The 27,586-nt window shown below is 55.3% G+C and overlaps 1 protein-coding gene across 1 annotated transcript in view; it reads left to right on the forward strand.

The window, feature by feature from the left end:
* The window catches only part of CACNG2 (calcium voltage-gated channel auxiliary subunit gamma 2), a 140,795-nt gene that overhangs the window by 105,521 nt on the left and 7,688 nt on the right, over positions 1-27,586 (forward strand). Inside the window, exon 2 of the mRNA XM_075552690.1 lies at positions 22,407-22,490. Within this exon, the coding sequence (XP_075408805.1) occupies positions 22,407-22,490 (84 nt within the window). The remainder of the gene's footprint in view (positions 1-22,406; positions 22,491-27,586) is intronic.

The raw sequence follows: 27,586 nt of genomic DNA on the forward strand, positions 1-27,586 counted from the left end.
CCTTGCCTTCCCTCGCTGCCCCTCCACTTGACCAAGCGTGATGTGCTTCTCCAGCGACTGGTCTCTCCTGACCACCTGCCCTAAGTCTATAGGGCAAAAATCTCGCCATTCTTGCCTGTCAGGAGCACGCTGGCCATACTTCTTCCAAGATAGATCGGTTTGTCCTGGGGACTTTCCGTCGTCTTTGCCAGCAGCACAATTCAAATGCGACCGTGGTATGGATTGGATTTCCTGGACAACAGATAGATACGCTGCTATCACAGACAGCATTGAACTTCATGATTCTCTTTACAGGAACAGAAAGCCTCGTCTTTCTCTCGAGGAACGGCTGAGGGTTTCATACTGCCGACCTTGTGGTTAGCAGCCCGACATGTCACCAGTGCCACAGAGCTCCGTACAGATGACCTGCGGCACATTAAAGTACTGTCCACTTGACAAGGGCAGGTGTACCAAGGTAGCTATTAAGGATGACTCCCAGGTCCGCCGTGCAGGAAGCCAGAGGAATGAAGGTGCCGTGGACTCAGGGAGGGCACCTGGGAAGAGGAACTGAACAGGCAATGAACTTAGACTGAGGTCTAGAGGTCTGTGGGACGTGACGGCCTGTAACATCAGGAATAAGAAAGACCTGGGTGGAAGACAAGGGTTCGCGAGCGAGTCATCAGTAGATGAGGAAGAGTCTTAGAGTTGGAACTCTCCCAGGGTTGTCAAGGGAGAAGCAGGCCCAGGGGAGGCCCCACGGCCACCACACCTACAAGATAGTCAGGAGAACGGACATTTGCAAGGAAGTCTGAAGCAGAGCAGAGAGAGAGCCACACAGCCAAGGTCACGGACACCAGGGGCAGGGCCACAGCAAGAGTGCTCAGCAGTGTCAAGGTGTCAAGCAAGGCCAAAAGGCCCCAGGCCAAGCGGGCAGATGTTGTTTCCCAAAGGATGAGCCACACAGGAGAGGGTAGGCCTGGGAGAGGAGGGGCACTCCCACCTACTACCCAGGACAGGGCATAGAGGAGGTTTTGAAAAGTCTGGGCATTTCGGCACAGCAAGAACTTGACAATGCAATTAGCATCTGGAAGGTTTTTTTAAAGCCTGTAATCCGAAAACCTGCTTAACTTCACTTAATCCTGCCCACGCCAAGCATGCAGAACAATGGAATCCTCTTAGGGGTGGAGCCTCTGTTGGCAACTCTAAGGGCTGGCAACACAGCCGGGCACACCTGGAGAATCACTGTGCTCACCAGAGGGCAGGCACAACCAATGAACTGTCCGTGGCCGGTTAGCCCTGGTGGAAATCATCCTGTCACAGACCGAGGGCAGAGGCTTGCTTGGTCTGGGTTCCAGAACTCACTCATGGATTTGAAATCGGTTGAGTGCCTACTGAGTAGGGGTCTAGGCTGGAGGGGAGCATGAGCGGTGCCTTAATGGGGATCAAGGAGCCCCTGCTCTCTGGCCATATGGTGTGTTCTTGTGGTGGACAACAGGCTTAGCCAAATAAGCAGGCCGGTGCTGGCCCATGTGGGGGGGGGGGATGAGGGAAGTAGCATTGGCTCATGCTGTGAGATTTGCGGAAGCAGAAAACAGGGTGGGGAGCGTTGGGTGAGAAAGGCAACCAAGGGGTCAGGGCTACATGGAAGACCACACTCAAAGTGGTTGGAGTCGCTGCCATTTATTAAACACCTAGTCTGCGCCGGGCCAGTTCTACCCTGTCCTGTAGGGTCACCATCTTTAGGAATCGACTCGATGGCAGATGAGATGTGCCAGGAAATTTACAGCAGGCTAACATTTAGCACAACCTACTATGTGCCAAGGAACCCCAGTGGCATAGTGGGTTTTGAGTCGGGCTGCTAATGGGGTCTGAAATCACCAGCTGCTCCGAGGGAGAAAGCTAGGATTTCTACTCCCACAAAGAGTTATGGTCTCAGAAGCCCACAGGCACGGTTCTACCCTGTCCCATAGGGTTGCTGTCAATTGGAGCCGACTTGAAGGCAGTGAGAAGAATTATGTGCCGAGAGAATTAGTGCACTCCGCTGGTAACCAAGAGTTGATGGGACAAATCCATCCAGCGGTGCCTCAGAAGAAAGGCCTGGTGATATACTCCCGAAAACCTCATCAGAGCACAGTCCATGTGGGGTCACCGCGAGTCAGGGGCAACCCAATGGCAGCTGGTTTGTTTGTCTTTTTTAAGCATGCACCAGGTATGATTCTATAAGTCGATTCGATGTCTATCCTTCCAAGAACCCAATAAAGTACTATCCCGCTTTTCAGATTAAAAACAAACAACTAAGACTCTGAGCCATGACATTAGGTGCCCACAGTGATGTCTTGTAAGTGGCAGAGCTAGACTCCGAGCTCCCGCGAGCTGGCTCCAGGTGACAAACTCTTCTTTAAACGCCGCTTCGCCTCCCCCGTGAAGAACGCCCCACTGACGCTTGAGCTTGGGTGGCGGGAGCCTGAATCTATCGTGCTAACCTTACACCTTGAAAGCACCGCAGCACTGATGTTCTTGAATCCTCACACCTGTGTGTTGACGTAGGTGTTATGAACCCCATTTACAGGCGAGGCTCAGAGCATTAACACGGCTCACAGCGGTCAGCTCTTGAGACTCCAGAGATGCTGGCGGGGACCGGACATGGAGGGGGCTGGGTGTTTCCAAAGCTACCAGGTTTCTACTCTCTTGCTGCCCAGACTGCTGTCCTGTCGGTTTTTCACTGGCTGGAGCCCAAGTCAAAGCTGCAATCTTTCACTCGCAGAGTGGGCGCTGGCCGTGGTGCTGAAATCCCATCCTTGGGATTCCCTGCTTGCCTGATATGAACCCGTTAGTTCTGGGAAAGTCCCAAAGATGAAGGGCCAGAGGGGCCAGAAGAGTGTGGGGAATGGGGTACTTGGCCAGCAGATATTACATCACCCTGCATTTGAAAGAAATCATGGTGGTGTGATGGTTTAAACGCTGGGCTGCTCGCCCAAGAGCATGGGGGTTCAAACCCACCAGCCACTCTGCAGGCGAAAGATGAGGCTCATCTTTACAGCCTCAAGACCCTGGAGGAGTGGTTCCCCTCTATCTACAGGGTTATTCTGAGTCAGCATTGACTGGGTGGCGGTGGACTGGGATTTGCATGGCTGCCATTCAGGAGATTGCCAGATCTTTCTTCTGAGACACCTCTGAGTAGACTTGGACCACTGCCCTTTAGGAAACAGCTGAGGGCCTGAACCATTTGCAAGCACGGGTCACCAGTTTCCAGCAGCCCTGAATTTCAAGTCCCTGGGCCCCAGGGGAACGTGGACTTAAAGATACTCCCCTGTCCGAGACTGGCCTCCTCTGGGAATCCTTGCCTGGCGTGAGTCCTGGCTCTCAGTCGCAGGGAGGACAAGTTCATGTGTGTGTTCTACTGTCACACATTGTGGTCCAATCCCAGCAGGTGCAGATTCCTAAGCACAAAAATGGTTAGGACCCCCCTCTCCCTACCCCTACCAGAGCAATGCCTTTGAGTGGGATTCTGCAGTGGACTGGCTGGGGGGGGGGGCAGTAAGTGGGGGGCGTCATCTCTGCCCCCCAGCCGCCCCCAGATGACGCTTGGAGAAGCCACACACACAAGACCCTTAAGTAGCTTCTAATTGAAGGGCCCACAAAGCCCTCTGTGCATAGCAGAGCTAATTAAATTCCAACATCATATCCCAATGAATCCTTGTGTTAAACATTTATCTCCAGATTCCAGAGTCTATCACAACACCACATTGTTGCAAATGACAGAAAGGCAAACGGTTTGCCTTCTGTTTGCAACAGAAGTGCTGCTCCCACCAGCCGACTGCGGGCCAGAGGCACGGGCCGCCATGCTGTCTAGACCCCACTCTTCCTCAGCCAGGGTGGCAATGCCACCTCGACACTCCCGCCCCACCCCACTCCATGCCCCACCAAGAACCTGCCTCCTTCTCTTCCATGCACCCCGCAGTGACTTGTGCTGCCCCTACCTCCTGGTTTTTGTGCTCTCTGCATCAGACAGCACCCTGGTATGTAGTGGTTACTAGTTGGGCCACAAGCCACATGGCTGGCAGTTCAAGACCACCAGCATCTCTGAGGGGGGACAGCAATGGTTTGATGGCAGTGAGTTGGATTTGGGTGTGGATCAGCACCACCTGCTCTCGGTAACTTTCCTTCTCCCCACCCCAAGAGCCCCTTTCCCCCAGAGGATGGTGGTGGAGAGGCAGAGGCAGCCTGTCTGTCTCCCCTACTCCTTCCTGTCGGACACAGGCTGTGTTTGAGGCCCACCAGATTCCCCACTTCTATCTGCCCCCGCCTTGTCACACCTCATCATACCCCCTACCAGCCAACCGGTAGCCTGGTGCTCCATGGGGTTTCCAACGGTTAGTCTTTGGGAAGCACATCACCAAGCTGCTTCCAAGCTTCCTCTGGGTGGGCTCAAACCCCCAGACTTACAGACAGCAGCCGAGGCTCCTAAATGCTCATAAACCCAGAGCCCCCACTGCACTGTAGCCCTGAGTCTCTAGGTTTGCCCCTCTTGCCAGACTGTGAGCCGCCTGGTCTGCCCCCATCCCCACCCTCAGCCCAGTGCCGAGCCCAGAGAAGGCTGCCAACTTGTCTTTCCGTGTGTGATCCATCATGGCAGAGCGGGGGTCCTTGGCATTTGAAGTTTCAAGCACTCTCTTTGCTCTTTCCCCAAACGTGACCGAGTTGGGGGGGGGGGGGGAGGGGGATGGATCCCTGCCTGTTTGCATTTATACAATCGGTTCCTGAGTCAGGAGACCCGCCCTGAAGAGGAGAGGCAATTCTGAGGAATTCAGAAGTTCTGACTTTAGTGGCTTTGGGTCCCACAGGTGACCTGCGCTGCTCTTTCTAAGCACCTTTACTCCCACTGTAAAGAACAAGACTGTATTTGCCTTGTCGTGTGGAAGCTGGACGTCTGAATTAGGACATCAGCTGACGGGAGGCCCTTCTTTACTGGTCCCCTTGTCTCAAGATTGTCCTGAGCTTGTGCAGGGGTCTCCACCTGGTCTCTGTCCTGTCCTCTGTCTGTGTGCCTCTCTGGGTGTCTGCACCCCCGCCCCACTTTATAAGACACCACTCAGGAGGAGTTTGGGTAAACACTCAGATGCAAACCCAAAAGCTGATGGTTCGAACCCACCAGCCCCTCCTCTGAAGACCTCTGTGTCCATCCGTCGGCCTCTGTCACGATCACTGTCTCCCTGACCCGAGGGGCGCTGTGAGTTGCCATCCACTCCGTGGCGACAGAGTTGGTTTGGTTTTGGGTCTCTAGACTCATGAGATAGGCGCTCTTTGGGGCGACAAAGAAACAGTCCCATTTCCAAACGCACTCCCCTTCATAGGCGCAGACAGTGCTTAGGCTCCAACATGGATTTGGGGGTAAAGAAACAAAACAAAAGCAAAAAAACTCGCTGCCATCAAGTCAATTCCAACTCATAGTGGCCCTGCAGGACAGGACAGCACTGCTCCCTATGGGTTTCTGAGATTGTAACTCTTTGCGAGAGTCAAAGCCTCGTCTTTCTCCTAAAGAGCAGCTGGGGGGTTTCGACCAGCTAACTGCAGCCCACCTCGTAACCACTGTACCGTCAGGGCTCCTACTTGGGAGACACTGTAATCCCTAACGCCTGGGCAAAATTTGACCCGTCCTTCCACTCCATCGGTAGTCACAGGGACAATTAATCAGAACTCATTACTAGGACTAATAACAAGTAATGGTGATGGAAAATGAGGCCAGCGCCCGCTGCCTGCCCCATTCTCAGTGATCTGCATGTATCTTCACATATTTCATCTTCACAAGAAAGGAGCCAGTGAAGTGGGGCACGCTATCATGTCTCTCTGAAGGAAGGCAGCTGAGGCAAAGCGTTTTGCCCAAGGCCCAGGGTTTCTGACCATGCTGAGCCTGTGTGAGAGGCAGGGACTAACGGGGATCCGCCTTCAGGAGCCTCCACTTCCTCATCTGCAAATGGGATCTTGTAAAGTACTGGCAGAGAGAGGGTTGCAATAAACAGTCTCTCAGCTCCCACAGCCACGGGGGCGGGGTGGGGAGAAGACAGTGCAGTTCCTGACCTAGAGGCATATGGGATTCTATTAGGAAAATGAGACACAAACTCATGGAATTTGAAATAACAAGACAAGACAGCAATACAGGCACTGTCACAAGGCAGCGGTTAATTGCAGATGAGTGATCTTGGAGGTAAATGTGCAGCCGAGAGGAGGGAGCCGGAGCTATGGGCTATGGGGCAGGGGTGGGGGGCAACTGAGGAACCCAGCTTCTTAGCGACAGAAGAACTTCTGAGCCCAGCCACTGCAGAATCCCTTCCCCAGCACCCCACCAAGTTCCGCTTGACCCCCGTCTCAATTGCTGGGAGCCACTGGGGCGAAACCATGAAAGGCGTGATTTTGAAGAACAGAAATTTGTTTTCTGGAAATTCTAGCAGTTTTGAGTCCAGCTCTGGGTCTCAGAGCCAAAGCCCTCCGTGTCAGTGTCCCTGAGCATTCCTGCTTCTGTGCACTTCCCAGCCTTATATTGAGGCCTGGCTCTGGGCCCAGGATGTCTTTGTGTAGCTCAGAAATGATCCGGTTAAGGACCCACCCGACTCGGGGCCAAGAGAAAGAGGCAGGCCCCCAAGGAGACAGATGGTGGACACGTGGCTGCAACAATGGCTCAGACACGGGAACAATCGTGAGCACAGCTCAGGACGAGGCAGTGTTTCCTTGTGTTGTGCACGGGGCATGGTGTCGCTATGGGTCAGAACCAACGCCATGGCATCGAACAATAGCAACTCAGACACAGGAGCCCTGGTGGCCAGAGTGGGTTGCGGGTGGGGCTGCTAACCACGAGGTCAGTGGTTTGAAACCAGCAGCTGCTCCACGGGAGAAAGATGGGGCTTTCTACTCCCAGAAAGAGTGACAGCCCCAGACACCCCCAGGGGCAGTTCCACCCTGTCCTCTAGGGTCACCGTGTCAGAATCACCCCTTGGCAGAGAGTCTGGTTTTATTTACTCAAGTATGGTCTCATCATAACAAAGAAAACACACAGAGGTTAGGGTTCCAATGCAGATTGGGGACAGGTGGGGAGGCACAATTCAGGCCCTAGCAATCCCCTCCAGGTACTGACCCGGCATCCCCTCCCTGACAGAGGAACAAGCCCGAAGGGGGCTCCAATTGCCCCTGCACGACTCTGAGCGTCAGTGCCTCCTCCACCCTTCCTCCTGGACTGCCCAGCCTGGCCCCTGAATTCCAACCCCTTCTCTTCACCCTGCACGCCGACATCCAAACAAGGGACTGGAGTCCATGACGAAGGACGAGCTGTCAGGAAATGCACGCGCAAAGGTGAGGCCCGGAGAAAGGACGCAGGCGCTGCTGACACCAGCGTGGCCAGCGTGGGAGACTCAGAGCAGATGAGGTGGAGGCAGAGGGACACGGCCAGCGCTGCTGGTGCTGAAGAAGCTGGCCCTGGTCCCACGGACCAAGGGGGAGTCTCGTGATTTCTGAGCCAGGAACAGCCACGGGCCGAGGGAGACTGTGCCACCCTGGTATGGGTCTGTGGTGTAGGCGGTGTCTCACCACCATGGCCTGGTTCAATGCCAAGGAACTGAACACGGAAGAGACCCGGCGATCAGAGATCCTGGGTGAAGTTGGCAAAAACAGAAAAGTCAGGAATGGTGCCTGGGTAGTGCAGTGCTGCAGCCGGGCCTCGGCTCTACATGAGCTGAACCAGGAAAGCGATGCTATCCCCTTGGAAGCGTTATTTCCCCGCTCCCCCAAACCCTGAGCAGTCTTCATGGGCAGGCCTCTGGCCCCCACCTCATGTACAGTGAGCTCCCATGAGTCAGCCCCCCAACTCACAGCGAGCCCGTGTGTGAGAGACTGGGACTGCTCCATGGAGCCCTGGTGCCGTACGGCTAACCACTCCGCCGCTAGCTAAAAAGATGCCCTTTCAAAGCCATCCCGTCCTTTCACGAAAGAAAGGCCTGGTATCCTGCGCCTATGAAAACCCAAGGGGGCAGCCCTACTCTGTCCCACAGGGACCCCTATAAGCCTGACCCAGCTGCACCCAGCAACCACCCAGCAATCTCCACGGAGGCGGCTCAACTGGGCTTTTCTTCCGCTCGACCTCCAGGGGAGCAGACAATCACCATCGGTTCACGCCATCCAGGCTCCTGCCTCATTCCCCTTGTCAAAAACGGTCCCTGGTTAACAAAGGAGAAGACGGGTTCTGAGAGAGGGAGTGATGTGCCCAAAGCTACACAGCTAGTGAATTTCAGAGCAGCTGTGTGCCAGGAGAGTTGGGGGTGGGGGGTATGTTTGTACAAGCTGGTTCTGAGTCTAACCTGTTCTCACATAGAAAAGGTGCCAAGCCAGCCGGCCAGCCTGCTCCTTTGCGCAAGCCTGTGGCACTTTGCCACGGGGGAGGTTAGGCATTCTTAGTCCACCGCTTCCATCACCCCCACCAGGGATGCAGGATGGGCCCACGGGCCCCATCATGGTGCTCACGCTGATCTCACGCCTGCCCACCTCTCTGCACGTGCTGTCCCACCATGTCCGGGTCACCTCCCTCGGGCTACCCTGGTGAGAGACACAGTGGCTGGGACTAGACGAGTTCCCCCCTCCGGTCAGGCCCCCATGACAGCACCACTGGGGGCTTCCGCCCCCTGCCTCAGCCCCTCTGAGGCTCCCATTGCTCTGAAATTCACACTGGGGCTGGTTCATTAAACCAAGAGCCAAACGCACCGCAATGCTGACGGGTGGCAATTCCAGATGCTGCAGGAGGAACCCAGCTCCCCAGGGCTCTCTCAGCTGCCACCTCCAGGCCTGATTCTGTCATACATTGCTGGGGTGGGGGGAGGTGGGGGGAATGGTGAACAGCCAACCTTTGTTAGTAGTGAACTTCAGACCTGGCTGGCTGCTTGTTTTACTGCAAGGTGCCCAACTCATAGCAGCCCTGTCAATGCCAACAGAAGAGAAACATCACTGGTCCCTCGCCATCCTCACAAGGGTTACGTCCGAGCTCATAGTTGTGGCCACTGTGTCGATCCATGTGGTCACGGGACTTCCTCTTTTTCGCCGCCCCACTTGTCAAACCATGAAGTCGTTCTCCAGGGACTGGTCTCTCCTGACAAGTGTCTGAGACAAAGTCTCACCATCTGAGCTTCCAAGAAGCACTCTGGCTGTACTTCTTCTGAGACAGACGTGTTTGTTGTTCCTGCTGTCCACGGTGCTCCCCGTGTTCACCAGCGCCGTCATCCAACAACAAATCCTTGGTCTATTGCAGTGGTTCTCAACCTGTGGGTCGAGACCCCTTTGGGGGATTCAACGACCCTTTCACTGGGGTCGCCCGATTCATCACAGTAGCAAAATGACAGTGATGAAGTATCAACAAACATAATGTTATGGTCGAGGGGGTCACCACCATATGAGGAACTGTATGAAAGGATTGCGACATTAGGAAGATTGAGAACCACTGCTCTATTGGAATAATAATACCACCTGACCTGCCCCCTGAGACTCACACACACACACACACACACACACACACACACACACACACACACACATCTCTAGCTTAACCAGCGGGTTTCAGCCCTGCACACAGGTTCTCAAACGCAGGACTCTGTCCTCTCTTCACTATTCACTTCTTCCTCACACCTCCCTGACCCCCCTTCCCTCTCACCTGTCAATTCCTTCATGTCCTTCCTGGCAGAGTGGAGGTGAGGTTCCTCCAGGAAGCCTCCCTGACAACCCGGCTCTGCCCAGACTGCACCCTCCCACCCACCACCAGCCCCCACACCCACCCCGGGGTTCTGCTGTAACTATTTCCCAAGTGGTTTCTAGAGCCCAGAGAGGCACTCACACCCCAGCCTCATCCTTCACATGCAAATGGACCCCTTAGATGAGCCCCTTCACCTCCTCATCGTTGGGGGAGATGGGGAAACGGGACCCACTTCAAAATGCTTCCTTGAAGACTCAGTGGGAAGTGCTGCCTAAGGTGGGTGGCTCTCCGAAGCACCAGCCATCCCCAGGGCCCCAGGCCTCACTGAGCTCACATCTGGGGAGCCGCGGAGTCCCTCTTCATGCCCGTGGCAACACCTTGTGAACCCTGGCTGAGACACTGACAGAGGGAGGCGTGGGAAGATGAGCACCACACGACACCAGCGTGGCCAAAGTTCTCAAACCCCGGCTGCCTGGCCAAGCGGCCCGTGCGCAGCCCAGGGACGGCACCACGGAGCCCCTGCAGATGAATGTGATGAATTTGGAGCTGCTGACACAAGACAGTGTGTGTGCATGATCCGTCCGACCCTGGGGCTGTGAAATTGACAAGTCATCGAAGCGGTCCCATTCCTCAGCTCCCAGAGCAGCCCTGGCTGTAGCAATGACAAGATTAGGCTGCAAATCCTCATGGTCGGTAGTTCGAAACCACCAGCGGCTCCGAGAGAGAAAGACTGGGCTTTCTACTCCCGTAATCCGTTATCTGTTGAAGTCCCTGGAAACCCACAGGGCGTCACTGGGAGTCAGCCTTGACTGGATGGCAGCGAGTGCGAAGGTAGCTCCCCGCATGTGTGGGCGACGAGCACCCGTCCACCCCCAAAGAGTCTGTGAGCTTCCTGAGGACAGGGACTGCGTCCCCCAGCCCTGGGTCCCACGATGGACAAGTACCGCTTCCATGCATGCTGTCCCTGCCTGAGACTATGCTGAGCCCTCTCCGCGCAGTGTTCTGTAAGATCCGGCCTCAAAACAATCCTGTGAGGAAGGCCTGATGTTCTCCCCGTTTTACAGGCGAGGAGACTGAGGCTCAGAGAGGCCCGGGGGCTCCCCCCATGGTGGCGTGGCTGAGGAGAGAGAACTGGGATATGACACCATGCCCCCATCGCCAATCTCCAATTGGAGGTTAACCCATTGAACTTCACTCTCCCCAACCCCACTGGGCAGGAAGAGTTCAACCAGGTGGAAATATACCTGGGGGAGGTTAGCTGCACCCTCTCCATTCACAGAGCAAAAGGACCCGCCCCCTCCAGTTGGAGCGTTGCTCAAACGCTGCGGGCACCACTCCCCCCCTCCCCCCATCCCTTGGGTCAGAGCTTAGTCCCAAACCACCTCTAGCAGCAAGGGAGGCTGGAAGCGGGTGCCCTCCTCCCGGGACGCCGGCAGCCCAGGCAGCATTGCGGAGGAACAAGACAGGATATTATATGAGCCAACAACCCGCAGGCTTGGCCAGAGAAGGGCCTGCAGAATTAGTCAGCCGGGCGGCGATGCGTTCGCTGCAATGACAGCGGCCGGGAGGAAAGACGGGCACATGCCCAGTTCTCTGCAGCAGCATCGCGTGCGCTCCGCTCCCACGGCAGTCTGCACCCACCCCCATCCCCACCCCCGGGAACACGCGCGCGCGCACGCGCACGTGGATGATGTGTTCATCAATCCCTTAAAACACTCGCTGTCCAGACGCCTTGGAGCCAGAGCAGGCGGGCGTCCCCGCAGCTGCGCGTCCTCTTTGCTGGTTCTTCTTGGCCAGCGGCTGGACGCCGACTCTCGCCAACCCTGCCTGCCAGTGCAGGGCAGGCTGGGCGGCTCCGGAGGCCTGTCCAGGCTGTGTCCACTCCGAATCAGATTGCCAGGCCTGTCTTCTGAGGCGCCTCTGGTGTGAGTTTGAACCGCCAACCTTGTGGGTAGTGGGCGAGCACCACCTCCAGCGGGACTCACAGTCCGCTTTAAAAAACCCACCCCACTGTTGTCAAGTCAATCCCAGCCGCTAGGGGCCCTGGAGGACAGAGTACATCTGTGGCTGTCTATCTGTACAGAAGAGGACAGCCACACCTTTCTCCCAGCAAGTGACTGGTAGGGTTGAACTGCCGATCTTTCTGCCTGTGCGTGCCCCCCCCCCACTCTGCACTGCAGGGCTCCAAGTTCCAATAAACCCAATTCACGCCATCGAGTCAACGTCCACTCATAGTGGCCTATAGGGCCGGGTGGAAATGCCCCTGCGAGTTTCTGAGACCAAAACTGTTTATGAAAGTAGAAAGCTGGATCTTTCTCCCGAGGAGCGGCTGGTGGTTTCGAACTTCTAACTGCAGTTAGCAGCCCAACTCGTAACCACTATGCCACCAGGACTCCTTGTTCCCTGAGGTTTGTGGAATTCATCTGTATTGACATGTGCAGCTTTAAATTGCTTACTTTCACAGCTGCGTAACACCCCATTCTAGGAACAGACAATGAGATCCTTCCTGGCCATTCTGCTGACAGCAGCCACGCGGTTGCTCTGTTACAGACAGGACTGGCAGAGCCACGCTCACATGCCTCTCCCTGTGGGGATGCGTGTCCTCCAGAAATGGCCGGGTGGTGGAATACATGCATACTCATAGTCTGATATTGCCAAAGAGGTCTGCAGGAGGGGCCCGAGATCCTGGCGGTGGGAGGAGGGGTGTGTTCTCACAGCTGTGGCGACCCTCATCTGTTTGTTGTTTCCAGTTCTGGCCAGTTGGTTCCGACTCACGGCGACTCCCCCGCCACCTGGTTCCGACTCACAGCGACCCCCCTCCCCCCCCGCCCACGGCCTGTCCTGCACCAGCCTCATGATTGTTGTATCTGTGCCCATTGTTGTAGGCACTGTGTCTGTCTGTCTCATGATGGGCCTTCCTCTTTTTCACTACCGCTCTGCTTGACCGAGCATGATTGTCCTTCTCCAGGGACTGGTCGCTCCTGACCACATGCCCGAAGGACACGAGACCAAGGCTTGCCATCCTTGCTTCTACGGGTCGCTCTGTTTAGGAGTAATGTGTAGCATACCTCCTGCCTGCACATGCACGTGTGCACACACACATGCACCCTGACCTATTCGTTGATTTGCTCACCCAGGTAACACGCATCAGATACCTGTGGTCATTCATTAGAAGGCACGCCATCACAGCTGTCCAGGAGCAGAGACACACTGTGGCAAAGGAACCCATCCACCCAAACACGTGCGTGCCAATTTCAGAAACACTGAGATCAGAAGGTCACCCTGGAGTACCTCTGGGAGCCTGGGGAACTATGACGTGTCCAATAGTCTCCCCAGGAGAACCCCAGTTGTTAAGCCTGCAGGTTTCCAGGGCTTTTCTCCCAAGGGTTGGCAGCAGAACCCAGATGGTAATCCCAGCAGACCCAGGCTGTGCTGCAGGCTCCCTTCCCAAGTGTGTTCCACGGACGCCTGTTCAAAATGCAAATTCACGGGCCCTGACCCAGCTCAATGGATTGGTCCTTGAGCAAGGTCCCCGGCAGAAGACCCAGCCAGCAGAGGGCAACCCCAGGGGCTGAGTGAAAGAGTCCACTGAAGGAAAGTAGAAGAACCACATCCACAGGGTGTCCGCTCGGCGCCCTGTCACTCCTGCTGTCTCCCCGAGTCCCCTGATTCACACTGTTAGGACAGGGACTCCATTAAGGAAACGAGCCCCCTGAATCACACCACTGGGATAGGGACTCCGCTAAGGAGAGGTCAAGGTTGCACCGCTAAGAGCTGGAGGGGGAAGGATGGTAAGGCAGGCTTAGAAGGCGGCTCTTCCTGAGGGAGCCCAGGGCAGTCCCTGCATCCCATGGACAGAACTGGAGAAGCAGCAGAGGAGACAAGAATCAGGACCATGGACAGCAGGAGGCCGTGTGATCAAGTGTTGGGTGCGCTGGTTCAGAGCCTGGGGCCTCAGGACTTTGAGAGCTTGGTCTCGTCAGCCAGGCCAGAAGGACTCGGTGCTGCATTCTGGTCCTGACCCAGTGCCTGCACTGGCCTGAGCACGAGGTGGTGGTGGTGGTCTAGTTGGCTTTGATTCATGGTGACCCACCGGGACAGCGTGGCCCTGCACCATCTCCATGACCTGTCGCCCATGCCTTGTCCATTTTGTTGTGACCACTGTGAATCTGGGGCCCCTTCCTACCTGGGGGCTTGACAATAGTCCACTGTGCTCCACTGTGCAATCGTTGGCTGACTTACCCACACACAGAACGACAGGCCTTTCTTTCTAGTCTTAGTATGGAAGTTCTGCTGAAACCGGACCGCCATAGATGGCTATTTAATGTAGCAGTGGCATAACTTCCAGCATCATTTGGTGGTGGTGGTGGTGGTGGTGGTGGTGGTGGTGGTGGTGGTGGCATCAAGTTGATTTCAACTCAGGGTGTTGTACACCTGTGTACAACAGAGCGAAACACCGTGCAGTTCCTCACAATTGTTCATGTGTCTGAGCCCATCCATGCAGCCGCTGTGTCAATCCAGCTTGTCCAAAGTCTTCCTCTTTTTAACTGCCCCTCTGCTTCACCCAGCATGATGTCCTTCTCCAGGGGCTGCCCCCACCCCCACCCCCCCGACATGTCCGAAAGACAGGAGACCAAGTCTGGCAATCCTTGCCCCTGAGGGGCATTCGGACTAAACATCTTCCAAGACAGATCTACGAGTTCTCTTGGCAGTCTGTGGTACTATCAATATTCTTGGCCACCACCTTGGTTCCCATGCGCTGAATAAGGAGTACCCAACTTTCACCTGCCTCAGAGGCCATTGAAAAGACCACGGCTTGGATCAGGTTCACCTGAGTCCTCAAAATCACATCTTCGCTTTTCAATCCTTTCACGAGGTCTTGTGCAGATTTGCCTAATGCCGTCTCGGAGCCACATGCCACCCACCCCAGTCCGTCAGGCAGGTGGCAGGGTGTTCCTCGGGTGCCCACAGGTTGACGCCAACTCATGGCAACAGAGCAAAGCATGGTCCTGCTCCAGCCTCGCCAGCGTTGCTCTGTTTCTACCCATCGCTGCCACCACGGGGTCAACCCATCACATTGAGGGCCTTCCTTTCTCAGAGCCCCACGCCATGAGCTTGTCCGTTTCCTCAAGAGGCGCGAGAAAGCTCCACAGTAGAAAAGGAGTCCTGAAAGAGAATCACTGCCTTTGAATTATGATGTGGCGAGTATGTCGAAGAAATGGACAAGTCCTCCTTTGAGACAGTGAGGCCAGCAGAGTCCTCCGGGGAAGGGGCGTGTGCATAGTGAGGCTCATTCTCACAGACGCTGGCTGTGCCAGCCAGAGGGACCTGTCCTTGGAGAAGGGCAGCAGGATGGGGAAAGCAGTGGTGATGAATACTCGGAAATATTCCATGCAGAGGAGAATGAGTGAGTGGATGAATGGGTGAATAAGTGAGTGGATGAATGGGTGAATGAGTGAGTGGATGAATGGGTGAATGAGTGAGTGGATGGATGGGTGAATGAGTGAGTGGGTGGATAGGTGAATGAGTGAGTGGGTGAATGGGTGAATGAGTGAGTGGATGGATGAATGAATGAATTCCTGGGGCTCCACATGGGCGGTTGTCTTCAAACCAGCCCGCACCTGATAGTGCCTGCGTCGGGCTGGGGCCCAGTTCCAGGGAGAACCCAGCAGGTCCTTGCCCACACGCCCTCTGTCTCCCAAGTCCCTGCAGTTAGGGAGGGCCCAGCTAGACACCCATAGGAGGCAGGAACAGAGAAGGTTGAAACCCTTCATTTGCCTCACTTAAAAAATTACCGTGGTGGCCTCCTCTGGCTCCTCCGCGGCAGCAGGCCCTCATGCTCCAGGCTCCCAGCCGCTCCTGCCTGAACTCAGAGGGAAACCAGTGTCTGCCCATCCCCTAATCACCAGGTTTATGAGAGCTGATTGTGCCCCAAAGGAACGAGTCGGCAGTGGCTGTGGTAAGATATTCATGTGCTGTTTACCAGGCTGACTCAGCCCTCCACGTAGTACCTGTGAGCAGCCTCAGACGGCAGGTCGCTGGGCTTGGAGGTTGGCTGGGTGGGGTGAGGGTTCTAGGAGACAGAGGGTTGTAGGTCCCTCTGCTGAATCATTCTTTACTGTCCACAATGGCAGCCCCCTGTGCATACACACACACACACACCTGCCTTCCATTGCTATTGCTGACACGGTAAGAACAGAAATTAACTTTCTCACATTTGGGAGGCTAGGAGTCCAAATTCAGGACACTGGCTCAACTGGGAGTCTCTTTCTTCCTCCTCTTCCTCCTCCTCCTCCTCCTCCCTTTCCTCTCCTCTCTCTCCCCCCCCCCCTCTCTCTCTATGGGTCCTTGTCCCTTCTGGCTTCTTCTGTGGCCCCCTGGGTTGCTTGGCAATTTTCAGGTGGCATCTGTCTCCCCACATTTGTGTTCCCTTGTCCCTTCAACAAACCAAACCAACGCACTTCCACTGAGACGCCGCCAACTCATAGCGAGACCCTACAGGACCCAGTTGAACTGCCCCTGGGAGTTTCCGACACCATGCTCTTTACAGGAGTAGGAAGCTCCATCTTTCTCCCTAGGAGCCGCTGGTCCTCCAAGCGTCGACCCTCAGTTCGCAGCCCAGTGTGCAGCCACGACACCCTTGGGCACCACGCCCATTTGGAATGATTCGGCTTCAGGACACACTCGACACTGATAATGGAACCCTGGTGGCACAGCTGTTAAAGCGCTCAGCAAGCAAGGTTGGCCCGTGGGATCTGGTCTCTCTCCCTGGAGGAGAACGATGAGGCTTCCACAAAGATTCCAGTCTTGGAAACCCCTTGTTGAGCCAGTTCTACCCTGGCTGGTGTGGATTGGAGTGGACTGAGAGGAAAGCCAAGCTGAAACATGGAGAAAGAGGGACCCAGATTTTTTTGAGCACCTGGATCCAGCTGAGCCTGAAGCTGGACCTTGATTGCCACCAACCAGAAGGAAAGACAGTGGGGCCTGCGGCAGGCACTGGAAAGACAAGAGGAAAGCCATTCTTCACTGGCCAGGAGCGATGTCTTTACAGATGAGTTTTCTATAAAACTTAAGTACACAAGCGTGATTAAGTACCAGTTACACTGGGCAACTAAACAAAGGGTTTAAAAAAAAAAAAAACCTCACCCAGAGGTGCCTCAGGAAGAAAGGCTGCCACAGACCTAGAAGAATGCAGTTCCACTCTGCACCCCCAGGGGCGCCCTGCGTGCAGAGCTGGAATAGACTCTGGCTGGCAGACTGCCTTGGGTTTTCTCCTCCCTCCACCCCTCAGAGGCAAGGATAGCGAGACTGGGCTGCACCTACACCGTCAGCAGTTCGAAACCACCAGCCGCTCCTCAGAGAAAGATGGGGATCTCCACTCCCATAAAGAGTCACAGTCTTGGAAACCCACAGGGGCAGTGCTGGCCTGGCCTGTAGGGTCCCTATGAGTCAGAACACATTTGGGAGCTGTGACGGCTGGGCCCGGGGCCTGAATGAGGGGGTGAAGGGAGGCATTCCCTGAGCTGGCTGATGACCCCACAGGACCAGGCTTGAGAAGAGAAGCAGGAGTTCCGGTTTGGTCCGGTTGAGGGTACAACACTTTTAAAACCAAAAGCACCAAATCATTGTCCTCAAGCCCGTCCCAGCTCACAGCAACCCCCATGGGCTACCGGAACTGTAGCTTCCTGTGAGCGCCCTGGGGCTTGCAGGCCTGTAATAGAATCTCCTCTCTTTTTATGGTGAATGAGGTGAGAGTTTACAGAGCCAGACCATCATTTGCACAGCCAACTATCCCAGCGTGTTCTGATCCACTGGGCCATTGCCATCCCTCAGTTGGCCATCGCTTCCCCAATTTCCTCCCCGCTTCCCAATCAGCCTCCTTTCCTAGCCCTCTGAACTCTGTCCTGGGACAGAAGCTTTGCTTTTCATCCTAAACGTGGGACTGTTCTAACTTAGGGTAGGGTCAGGGATCCCACATGCAAGCCTGATCTCTTTTGTGATTTGGAGTTCCACTCCACATTTTTCTCCCACTCCATCCAGGACTGTCTAAGATGACCCCTTTCGGAGCAGTTGGGGGTGGTGGACAGGCACCATCTAGTTCTTCTGGTTTCGGGGTCATGGGTTCAGACATGTGCACGGCACAGGAGTCCACTGGACTCCTTGCCTCCATTGTCCTTCCCCGGTCATCACTCCTTCTCTCCAGATGGGGAGAGATGAAGACTTGCACCTTAGCTGGCTGCTCACCAGCTGTGAAGACCCACCCTTGGAATCCCCAAAGTGGGGTCTAGAGCATTCACTGTCTTTGTGAGGCGTGCGATGCCAGCTGGCCTTGGTGTCCCCCAGCCCCGCGACTCATTCCCTTATGGCGTTGGGTTATATGCTTAATTAACAGGTTCTCCTAACACGGTCCTCTGTCGGCTCTGCCACATTCAGGGGTCTATTCATAGCCAAGGTAAAGACACAGACACAAATGTCCCCTGTCAAGTCTATCTATAATCTTGGACACACGCCTACTCTCCCTCCCACACCTGTTCAGCCTGTGCATCTACCCAAACATCTACCCAGAGAGTCCCCACTCCTGCAGGATTGTGTCCATAACAGCATTTGCCTTGCAACCACCCCTCCCCCTTTGCTCTCCCACCCCCGGCGTCTTCCCCGGCCTGCAAGCTAATCTTTAAGGAGGCATATCTTCAGGTCTTTCTTCCATGTGCCATCGGGGAGGGTTCAAACTGCCAACCCTGTTAGGTTAATAGTCAAGTGCCAGCATTGCCACCAACCCAGGGACCTGAAACAGCTACAAGGAAGCATCAAACAGGAGGCAGATACTCAGGCCTGGCCCACAGAGGAGCCGCTTGGGCCTTGACTCTTTCCGCTCAGATCTTTCTCCTGTGCCAGGCACTGTGCTAGGTGCTAAGGGAAACAGGCTCCTGCCATGCCCGTGGCGCTGCCAGGTGGCATGGGGAGCAGGTGTGGATGTGAGGCCACCACTGGGCAGCCCTGGGCTCCGGGCTGAACACTGGCCCACTTGTTAGGAGCCTCGAGGCATGTCAGTGCTGCTGTCCCCGCCTCACCTCCTGCTCTGATTCCTTATAAAGATGCCTGGCCTCGAGCTGGCACAGGCGACAAAATTTGTCAGATTGAATTGAAAGAAAAGGAACGCGCTTGGCGAAGAGCTTATCAAAGACACCGGTTTGTAATTTAACAATAGGGAGTGTGTGTGTGTGTGTGTGTGTGTGTTTTAAATCCTCTTAGCAGCGGGTGGGAAAAATACTTCTCAGGAAAGGTGTGTGTGTGTGTGTGTGTGTGTGTGTGTGTGTGTGTGTGTGCAAAATGATAAGTTACTGGGGGACAGCAGGTGGGGGGAGACTGCTTGTAAAAACACGTGGACAGAGGGAAGGGGTGCTTGGGGCATGAGGGAGAAGGGGGCAAAGAGAGGAAGGAGACAGTGACACAGATGGGGTGATCAGGAAGAGAGACCCCACAAAGCTTCACTGCTCTGGGGGAACTGGGACTCTTGCAGAAGCTGAGAGAGGAGGCAAATTTAGTTAATGGGAAGGCCCAGCGATAGTCTCCGCAATTGGTCATATAAAACCCTCTCTGAAATACAAACGGGGTGGGGGGGTGTGTTCATGGCAATCCCGTGTGCTTCTGGGTACAACAGCAATCTGAATGGGTTGCAGTGGCTGTAGTCAGTAATTAGGAGCCTGGGGGTGCATTGGTTACGTGTTGAACTGCTAACCATAAGGTCAGCAGTTTGAAACCACCAGCTGCTCTGGGAAGAAAGAGGAGGCTTTCTACTCCCATAAAGAGTCACAGTCTCCGAAACCCACCGAGGCTTTCTACCCTGTCCTGGAGGGTCACTCTGAGTTGGAATTGACACACTGGCCGTGAGTTTGGTAGTGGATTCAAACCTTTGGCTCAGTGATTGAATGGGAGGGGACCATGTGTGCCACCCAGGGGCCTTTTAAAAAGTATCAAAACTTCTGACTCCCTCACTGCCATCGAGTCGCTACTGACTCATAGCAACCCTGCGGGACAGAGTTGAAGTGCCCCCTGTGAATTTCCAAGACTGGAACTGTTTATGAGAGTAGGAAGCCCCATCTTCCTCCCGCTAAAAATACCTAAGACGCTCCTATTTCTATATAGAGCAGCGGTTCTCAACCTGTGGGTCGCAACCCCTCTGGGGTCAAAGGACCATTTCAGAGGGGTCGCCTGATTCATAACAGTAGCAAAATGACAGTGATGAAGTAGCAACAAAAATAATTTTATGGTTGGGGGTCACCACAACATGAGGAACTGTTTTAAAAGGTCGCGGCATCGGGAAGGTTGAGAACCACTGATATCGAATATAAATAATGCACTTGGGTACTCCCTATTCAGCTGTCAATAGCATATATAGAGCTATATAGAGGGCAGAGTGGGGCTTCTGCCCCGTGGGATTTCTGAGGCTGTACATCTCTACCGGAGCAGACTGCCATGTCGTCCTCCTGCGATATGTACTGAGGACTGTTGTTAGGTGTCCCTGAGTCCACCCTAACTCCTGGTGACCCTGCATACAAGATGAGCCACTGCCTGGCCCAAGGCCAGGCTCACAATGGTTCTGTTTGCAGCCACTGTGTCCATCTACCTTACTGACGGTCTTCTGCTCTGGACCTTCTACTTTCCCACAACCGACCGCCTTCTCCAAGACTCTTCTCCCCCAAGAACATGTCCCAAGTTCAGAAGAAGTCTCGCCATCCTTGATTCTCAGAAGTGTGTTGGCTGTGCTTCTTCTGAGACCAGTTCGCTGGTTCTTCTGGCCATCCGTGGTGCCAATATTCTTTGCCAGCACCGTCATTCAGAGGCTGCAATGCTTCCTCTGTCTTCCTCATTCATGGCCCGACTTTCAGTGCACGTGGGGCGCCGGAAAATACCATGGATGGGGTGAAGCCATCACGGTCCGACAAACAGAAGCGTGTGGCGGTCTTGGTCCAGCGATACTGGCTAAGCCAGTGGCCATGGGCTGGCCCTGATTGGCGGCAACCCCGTGTGCGATAAAATGGAACCGGACTGCCCCCCAGAACTCTCCCAACGAGATCGCCAAACTTTTACTCGGAGGCGTCTCTAGACCAGCAGTTCTCAACCTGTGGGTCACAACCCCTTTGGGAGTCGAACGACCCTTTCACAGGGGTCGCCTAAGATCATATTTCCAATGGTCTTAGGAACTGAGACACCGCTCCTTTCTCCGTCTCCAGGCAGGTCATCCACGTGCAGATATGCCCACATATGGGGTCACAACATGAGGAACTGTATTAAATAAAGGGCTGGGGCATTAGGAAGGTTGAGAACCACTGCTCTCCACAGACACAAGCCTCCAACCTTGTGGGTACCAACCAAATGGGTGAACTATGTGCACTTCCCAGGGGTGCCTGATGCTGGCTCCGAAATCACAACCAAGCTCCCTTCCAGACATCCGCGCCGACTCACAGTATTCCTAGGGACAGAGTAGACCTGCCCCTGTGGATTTCCGAGGCAGTAAGTCTGTCAGGAAACAGGAAAGCCTATCTTTTCTGCATCCGCACCTGAGCACGGTGGATGTTCCTCTCTCGCTGCCCAGCACACATGCCCAAGGCTCATCTCATTCCCACCCCGCCTGGGAGTTGAGACGTAAGGGCACCATTTTCAGAAGGGGACACTGAGGCAACTCGGTGACACTGCAAAGGAACCCTGGCAGTCCCATGCATCTCGCCCACTGGGTCCTGCTCACCGCCTGGTTGTGTTCACCTTGGCGCTGTGGGCACTGTGAGGAATGGCTCAGACGCACAGGGACCCTACAGGACAGGGTAGAACTGCCCCTGTGGGTTTCCCAGGCCATGACTCATCAGGGGACATAAAGTCTCCTTTCTCTGGCCAAAGTCTCTGCCATCCAGAGACTAGCGAGGAGCCAGTCTGTTCTAATCACTGGCCTTTATGAAGGTGTGTACAAGAGCTCCTTCATTCACCCCATGCCTTTGGGGCCAGTGGGGGAGTGGGGGCCCTTACCTGAGTTGGTTCCCACCCACCCTCTCAGCAACACATGGAAGATACTGAGGGCTCCAGTGGCCTTGGTCGGGGCCCATCACTCCCTGGCCCTCAGTGTCTCCTGCTGTGAGATGACAGGACCCTTCCCCATACTTCCCAGTCTGGGGGTGGCTAACCCCACTGGAGTTCTTCAAGAGCCTGGCGGTGAGCCTGGCCCTCAGCAGGGGCTCAAGCCTAGGAAGCTTTCGGCGCCGCGGGGGGGCTGGGGGAGGGTGAGTTCCCTGCTGTTCCATCGCAGATGGAAAAGTGCTGGCCAGGCCGGTCTGAAGGGCTATGGGCCTGCTGGTCCACCTCCGTCTGGGCACCATCTCCTGTGCAGAGCAAGCTGCCGCGTGCCCACGTGCAAAACACACGGTGCCCTCCCCACCTGCGCAGCGGCCGTCCCCAGCCAGAGCAGAACAGAGTGAGCCTTCGCGGAGCTTCAGAAGGCAGGCAGGGTTTTGAAGTCTGGGGCCTTAGATCTCCTCCATCTGTACTGCTGGGTTGTGGAGGCGGGGTGTTTTGATTCTCCGGGCAGAGGTGCCTGCCTGTGGTGGGGGCGGGCCTGCTCCCCAGCTTCAGCGGGAGGTCAGGCCCAGGCAGGTGGGTGAGGCACCCAGGAACCTCCACGATCTCACCTTCTGCTCCCCTCCTGGTTTTGCAGGGAACTTCAAAGGTCTGTGTAAGCAGATCGACCACTTCCCCGAGGATGCAGACTACGAGGCGGACACCGCAGAATATTTCCTCCGTAAGTATCGCCTACCCACCCTGTCTGGTGGCCCTGACTGGTGGCCCCGGCTGGTGGCCCCCATCCAGTCTCATGGCCCTGCCCCATGGCCCCACCCTGCTAGAATTCAGAAAGTCCAAAGCCCCACCTCTGTGGAGTCCCCTTGCCCACTCAAAACTCAAACTTCCTGCCGTGGAGTCGACCCCCGACCCATAGCAACCCTAGGACTGTGTAGGTCAACCCCTATGGGGTTCTTTAAGAGGAGAGAAAGCCTCATATCCCTCCCCCATCCCCCTGCAGAGAGGTTGAGGGTTTCCGAACCACTGGCCCCCCCTTCCATTGGAAGCCCAAAGCATAACCCACTGCGTCACCAGGCTCTGTGCCTAACAGCAGCAGAGGACAGGAAAACGCTGAGCCCCCCACCCCCCTAACTGCTCCCCTTCCTGGAGGCCAAAGCGGCCTCCTGCTCTTCCCTCCAACTCCTACCCATCCCCCAGGTCTCATCCAAAATGCCCTCTCCTCTAGGAAGTCCCCCTGGCCTCTTGCTCTGGCTATCACAGCATAGCAGCTTTATCTGGAGTCAGGGGACCTGGGCTATAGACATAGCCACTGCCTTGCCATCCTGTCACCCCCTCCAAGGACACAGGCCCCGGCCCCTCCTGCTCACTATGATACCCCCCCCCCCAGTCCCGTGCCTGGCACATTAAAAAATAAAACACCTCTTCATAAGTATTTCTAGATTCGCTGGATAAAGAATTCCATCAGGCTGTGCCCAATTGAACACGAGAGAGATTATCTTTTTTTATTTCTTCCTCCACGAGCCAATGTCAAAGTTAAATCCTAGTGTAACAGCTGCCACCTGAAATCCACCTGAGACATATTATTATCAAGAGAAAGCATTTTGAGGCCCAAAGGAAGAGGTCTAGAGACTCAGCAAAAGCTAACAAGGCAACTGTTCCCTGAGAAGCGATTTCCAGGAGAGGGGCTGAGGGTCCTTGTCGGCGGGGCTGCAGGGCCGGGAGCAGGAGTGGCCCTCTGCTTAAGACTCTCAGCCACTCTTCCCGCTGCCCCTGTTTGTTCTCCTCCCAGGAGCACCCCGCCCCCCTTTGCCCGTGGCCCTGTGCCCTTCTTGGACCACAGGGAGGCCACCAGAGCCTCCCTTCCCTCCCCCTCAGATCACATCTATGAAAAATGTAGGAGGCGCGTTATTATATGGCTCTCCCCTGCCTCTCCCAATCATTCCTCCCCACATCAAGCCGGGCCGGCTGAGGCCGGCTGGAAGCTGGGTTTCGTTGGAAAGCCCTGGCCACGTGGAGCCAGCCAGGCGGCGGGAGAGAGAGAGGCTGGAAAGACACTGCTGTTTCTAGATCCTTTGATGGAGAAGGGAATTATCTTGCGGCACTTGTCATTTCCATGTCTGAATTCCCTCAAGACACTGCTCTTAAGCGGAATTCCTAAAGGGCCATTTGGTTGTTACCTGTTACCGCGTTGAGGCTCTTTGCCAAGGCTGTGGGTAGGGCTGCAAGAGCAGGCAGTGCCGGGAGCCGGACTGAGCAGGGACTGGTGCCTCCTGTATGTATCAAGCCTGTGCTCATTGCCAGGGAGGTCACGATGTATGCACAAGAAAGAGGCCAAGGGGAGAACCCTCGGAGACCCAGCTTGCCCCAGGAGGCAGGGCTGGGCCACTCTTAGGAGGCACTCTCTCAGCCAGGAGAGCCCAGGGGTGGGAGAGGATTTCATCAAAGGGACCGGGAGTACGATTTTCTCATTGACCATTGGGTTTATTTAGCACAGTGCTTGGAATCTGGCAGCTACTGAATAAATGCTGTTTGTTAAATAAAGGAAGGTAATAGAAGATGATTCTTCTATGACTATTCATAGTCCACTCTATGCTTCAATCCCCTCAAGAAGAGAGGAGGGGGTGATTCATTTGGGAGCGGTGGTGGCATAGTGGTTACATGTCAGCCTGCTCTCCAAAAGGACAGCAGTTCAAAACCACCAGCTGCTCCTCTGGACAAAGATAAGGCTTGCTACTCCTGCAAAAAAGGATTGCAAACACACAAGAGAATTTCTACCCTGTCTTGTAAGGTTGCCATGAGTCAACTGGAAGGCAGTGAGTTTGGTTTGGGCTCTGCAGGTTATGTGTTGGGCTGCTAACTGCAAAGTCAAGAGTTCAAACCCACCAGCTGCTTTGCAGGAAAAAGAGAAGGCTTACTGCTGTCCTGACAACCTGACAGCTCCGAAATACACCAGGGGAGTTCTACTCTGTCCTACAGCTGGTGTCAAGTGCATGGAAGGGAGTTTGAGATTGTTTTTGTTTTATTTCTGACATGAACTTAGAAGGGACCCTCGTGGCACCATGAGTTAAGCATTGAGCTGCTAACCACAAAGTTGATGCTTCAACTCCACCATCTGCTCCATTGGACAAAGATGAGGCAGTCTGCTTCTGCTAATATTCACAGGCTCCAAAGTCTACGGAGTCGTTCTTCTATGTCTTGTAGTGTCACTGTGAGTCTGAATTGACTCAACTGCAGTAGGGTTGGGGGGGTGGACTTGAACTTCCAGGTGCAGCATGGGAGTCCGGAGGACTGATCAAAGTTGACTTCATCCAACAGTGTGTTCAGAGCATTCGTAACAGGGGTCAGAACACTTGTCCTGGAAAGGACCGATGGCATGGGGGGTGCAACCAGTTCATGTGATCAGAAGAGTTGGAGGTTTGGGTCCCCCCAAAGGTGCCTTGGAAAAAAGGCCTAGTGATCCACTTCTCAAAGCAAGCTGCTAAAAGGCCTGTGGCGGGTGCACCGTGTTCCTCTGGGGCCCGGGATCTGCCATGCCGTGAGCCCAAATCAACTCAGCATAAACTGGTGACTGATTTTACTGGCCAAGTGCTCTCTCCCCACCCCCACCCGTGTGCTGTGGGGCGTGGCTGTGTTTCATAGGAACTCAGTTTATGAGCCCAGGCAGCAGGCAGAGTGTGCTGGCCCTGGACCTGTGGCAGGCTAGTGCTGAGCTAGACAGCAGATGCCACTCTTGTAGGACCCTAAGCTCCTATCACACTCAGTGGGTGGTGGCCAGAGGACTTGCCTTCCAACCTCAAAGGCACCCCCCCCCCATGGAGCTGCATGCAGAAGTGGGAGGAGCTGTCTGAGGGGTGGGAGGAGCCTGACAGCTCAAGGAGCAGGTGCGTGTCGGACAGGAATGCCCAGCCCCGCTACACATGACAGCCCTTGAGCCTTGGGGACAGGGACGGGGGAGGGTGGGCCACAGGAAAGGGACAGGCAGAGGTAGAAGGAAGCACAGGGTATGAGAGAGGCTAGCCTATAACCCAGAACAGTGGCTGAGGCGCTTGTGCGCATGTACACAGGGTCCACGTGCAGATTCCTTGCAGGAAATTTACAAAAGGCAGCCGCCAATAGGCCAGCTGGCAGTCTTTGCACCCACTTCCTGAGTTCGAGCCCAGCTCATTCCTCTCTGGTGGCCCTCCCTAGGGGTCAAGGCCTCATAAAGAGGATGGCGGTCTTTTGCTGTTGGTGCTGCTGTGGTTATTTTAGCCGTTTAAACAGAACACATTTCGGTTTCCATTCTGCAATGTATACAATGTATTATGTTCCCCCTAACCCGAGTCGCAACCCACCATTCCATGTAGCACACTGTGGGCACCCCCCACCCTCACCCCCCTTTCTCAGCCTGGTTTAGGAGAAAAGCTGCGCGGGATCCCGTCTCCTGGGTCCCTGTTCGAAGGAGCGGGCTCCTCGCGGGTGCTCCTGTGTTCTCGCTAGGCCCCTCTGTGCTTTGCAAGTGGATTTGGTTCCAGGTTTGAAGGGTTCCACCCGGTTCTGTCCGATCGCTGCGCGTGGGTGCCTTGTGTCCATCTGTTTGAGAGCTGGAACGTTGTTCTCCATCTTGCTCCCTTCCACTCTGTCCCAGGAAGGGGTGGGTGGCCATGCTTTTCTTCTCGGGTGATGACAGGACTGAAGTGAGTCTGTGGAAGGCCTGGAACAGAGGACTCACGGGTGGCCACTAGCTACATTGTTGCCACTAGCTACATTGTTGCCACTAGCTACATTGTTGCGCAGCCGCTGCACTGGGCCCAGGACTGATGAAGGGGCGGATTTGGGACTCAGAGGAGGGCTTGGGTTGGCAATGCTGTTCGTTGTGATGTGAGTTGTTCTGGAGTTAGTCTGGGGTGAACCCAGGGGTGCAGAGTTGACTGCTCCGTAGGATCTTAGAGACTGGCCTCGAGGGGCCTGGAGGGGGCAGGTTCAAACCACTACTGCTCCAATCAGTAGTGGAGCACTTAATCAGCTCTAGGAAGCGTTTTTTAAAAGGGTGTTCGCTGGGAAGGGAACATTGGAGCAGGGAGCAGAAGTGGGTGAATGGGGTGCAGAGGATCCTGGGGAGGGCATTCCAGACAGAGGGACCAACCAGTGCAGAGGTCTCTGGGACTGGCAGGCTTGGGAGCAGCCAGAGGCCCTGTGGCTCAGCTTGGAGCCCGACCCTGGGACCTGAACTCTGTACTCTGAGATGGGGCCACAAGGTAGGATTGGATGGAAGCGAAAGCTGCATACATCACTCTGTCCCATGAGAGAGCTGCCGGTGCGGGAGCAGGGAGCCGAGGGAGGAGACACACATGAGCCAGGCTAGAAGGAATGGCTGAAGGAGGCAGCAGTGGTGGCTGCAGGGTGTCAGATTCTAGATGCATCTGAACGCAGATGCAGCAAGACTGACCTTTCAGCCCGGGTGTGGAGAGCAAAATGGTAGGGTGGCATCTAGAAGGAAGGGGGGCTGGGAATGCAGGAAGCCACTGATGTGATTTCTCGGGCACATTCTCCACCCCCACCCTGGAACAGCTGATAGGAGGAGATGCAGGGAGAGCTTCCTCTTCTAACCCGTCCAGCACAGGGCCTGGGCTCCCTCCGGGATGCCCTAGCACCAGCCCCTCTGCCCAGAGGGGGCACTTCCCCCTGCTCAGTCCCCACCCCGTCCCAGCTCAGGCACCAAGGGAGGTGTCCCAGGAGTCCTAGTGGTAAGCTTTGGGCTGCGAAGCAAAAGGTCACCAGTTCGGACCCACCATGGGAGAGAGAGGAGCCTGTTTGCTCCCATAAAGAGTTACAGTC

Source organism: Tenrec ecaudatus, chromosome 6 (assembly GCF_050624435.1).
Source record: "Tenrec ecaudatus isolate mTenEca1 chromosome 6, mTenEca1.hap1, whole genome shotgun sequence".
NCBI classification, from domain to species: domain Eukaryota; kingdom Metazoa; phylum Chordata; class Mammalia; order Afrosoricida; family Tenrecidae; genus Tenrec; species Tenrec ecaudatus.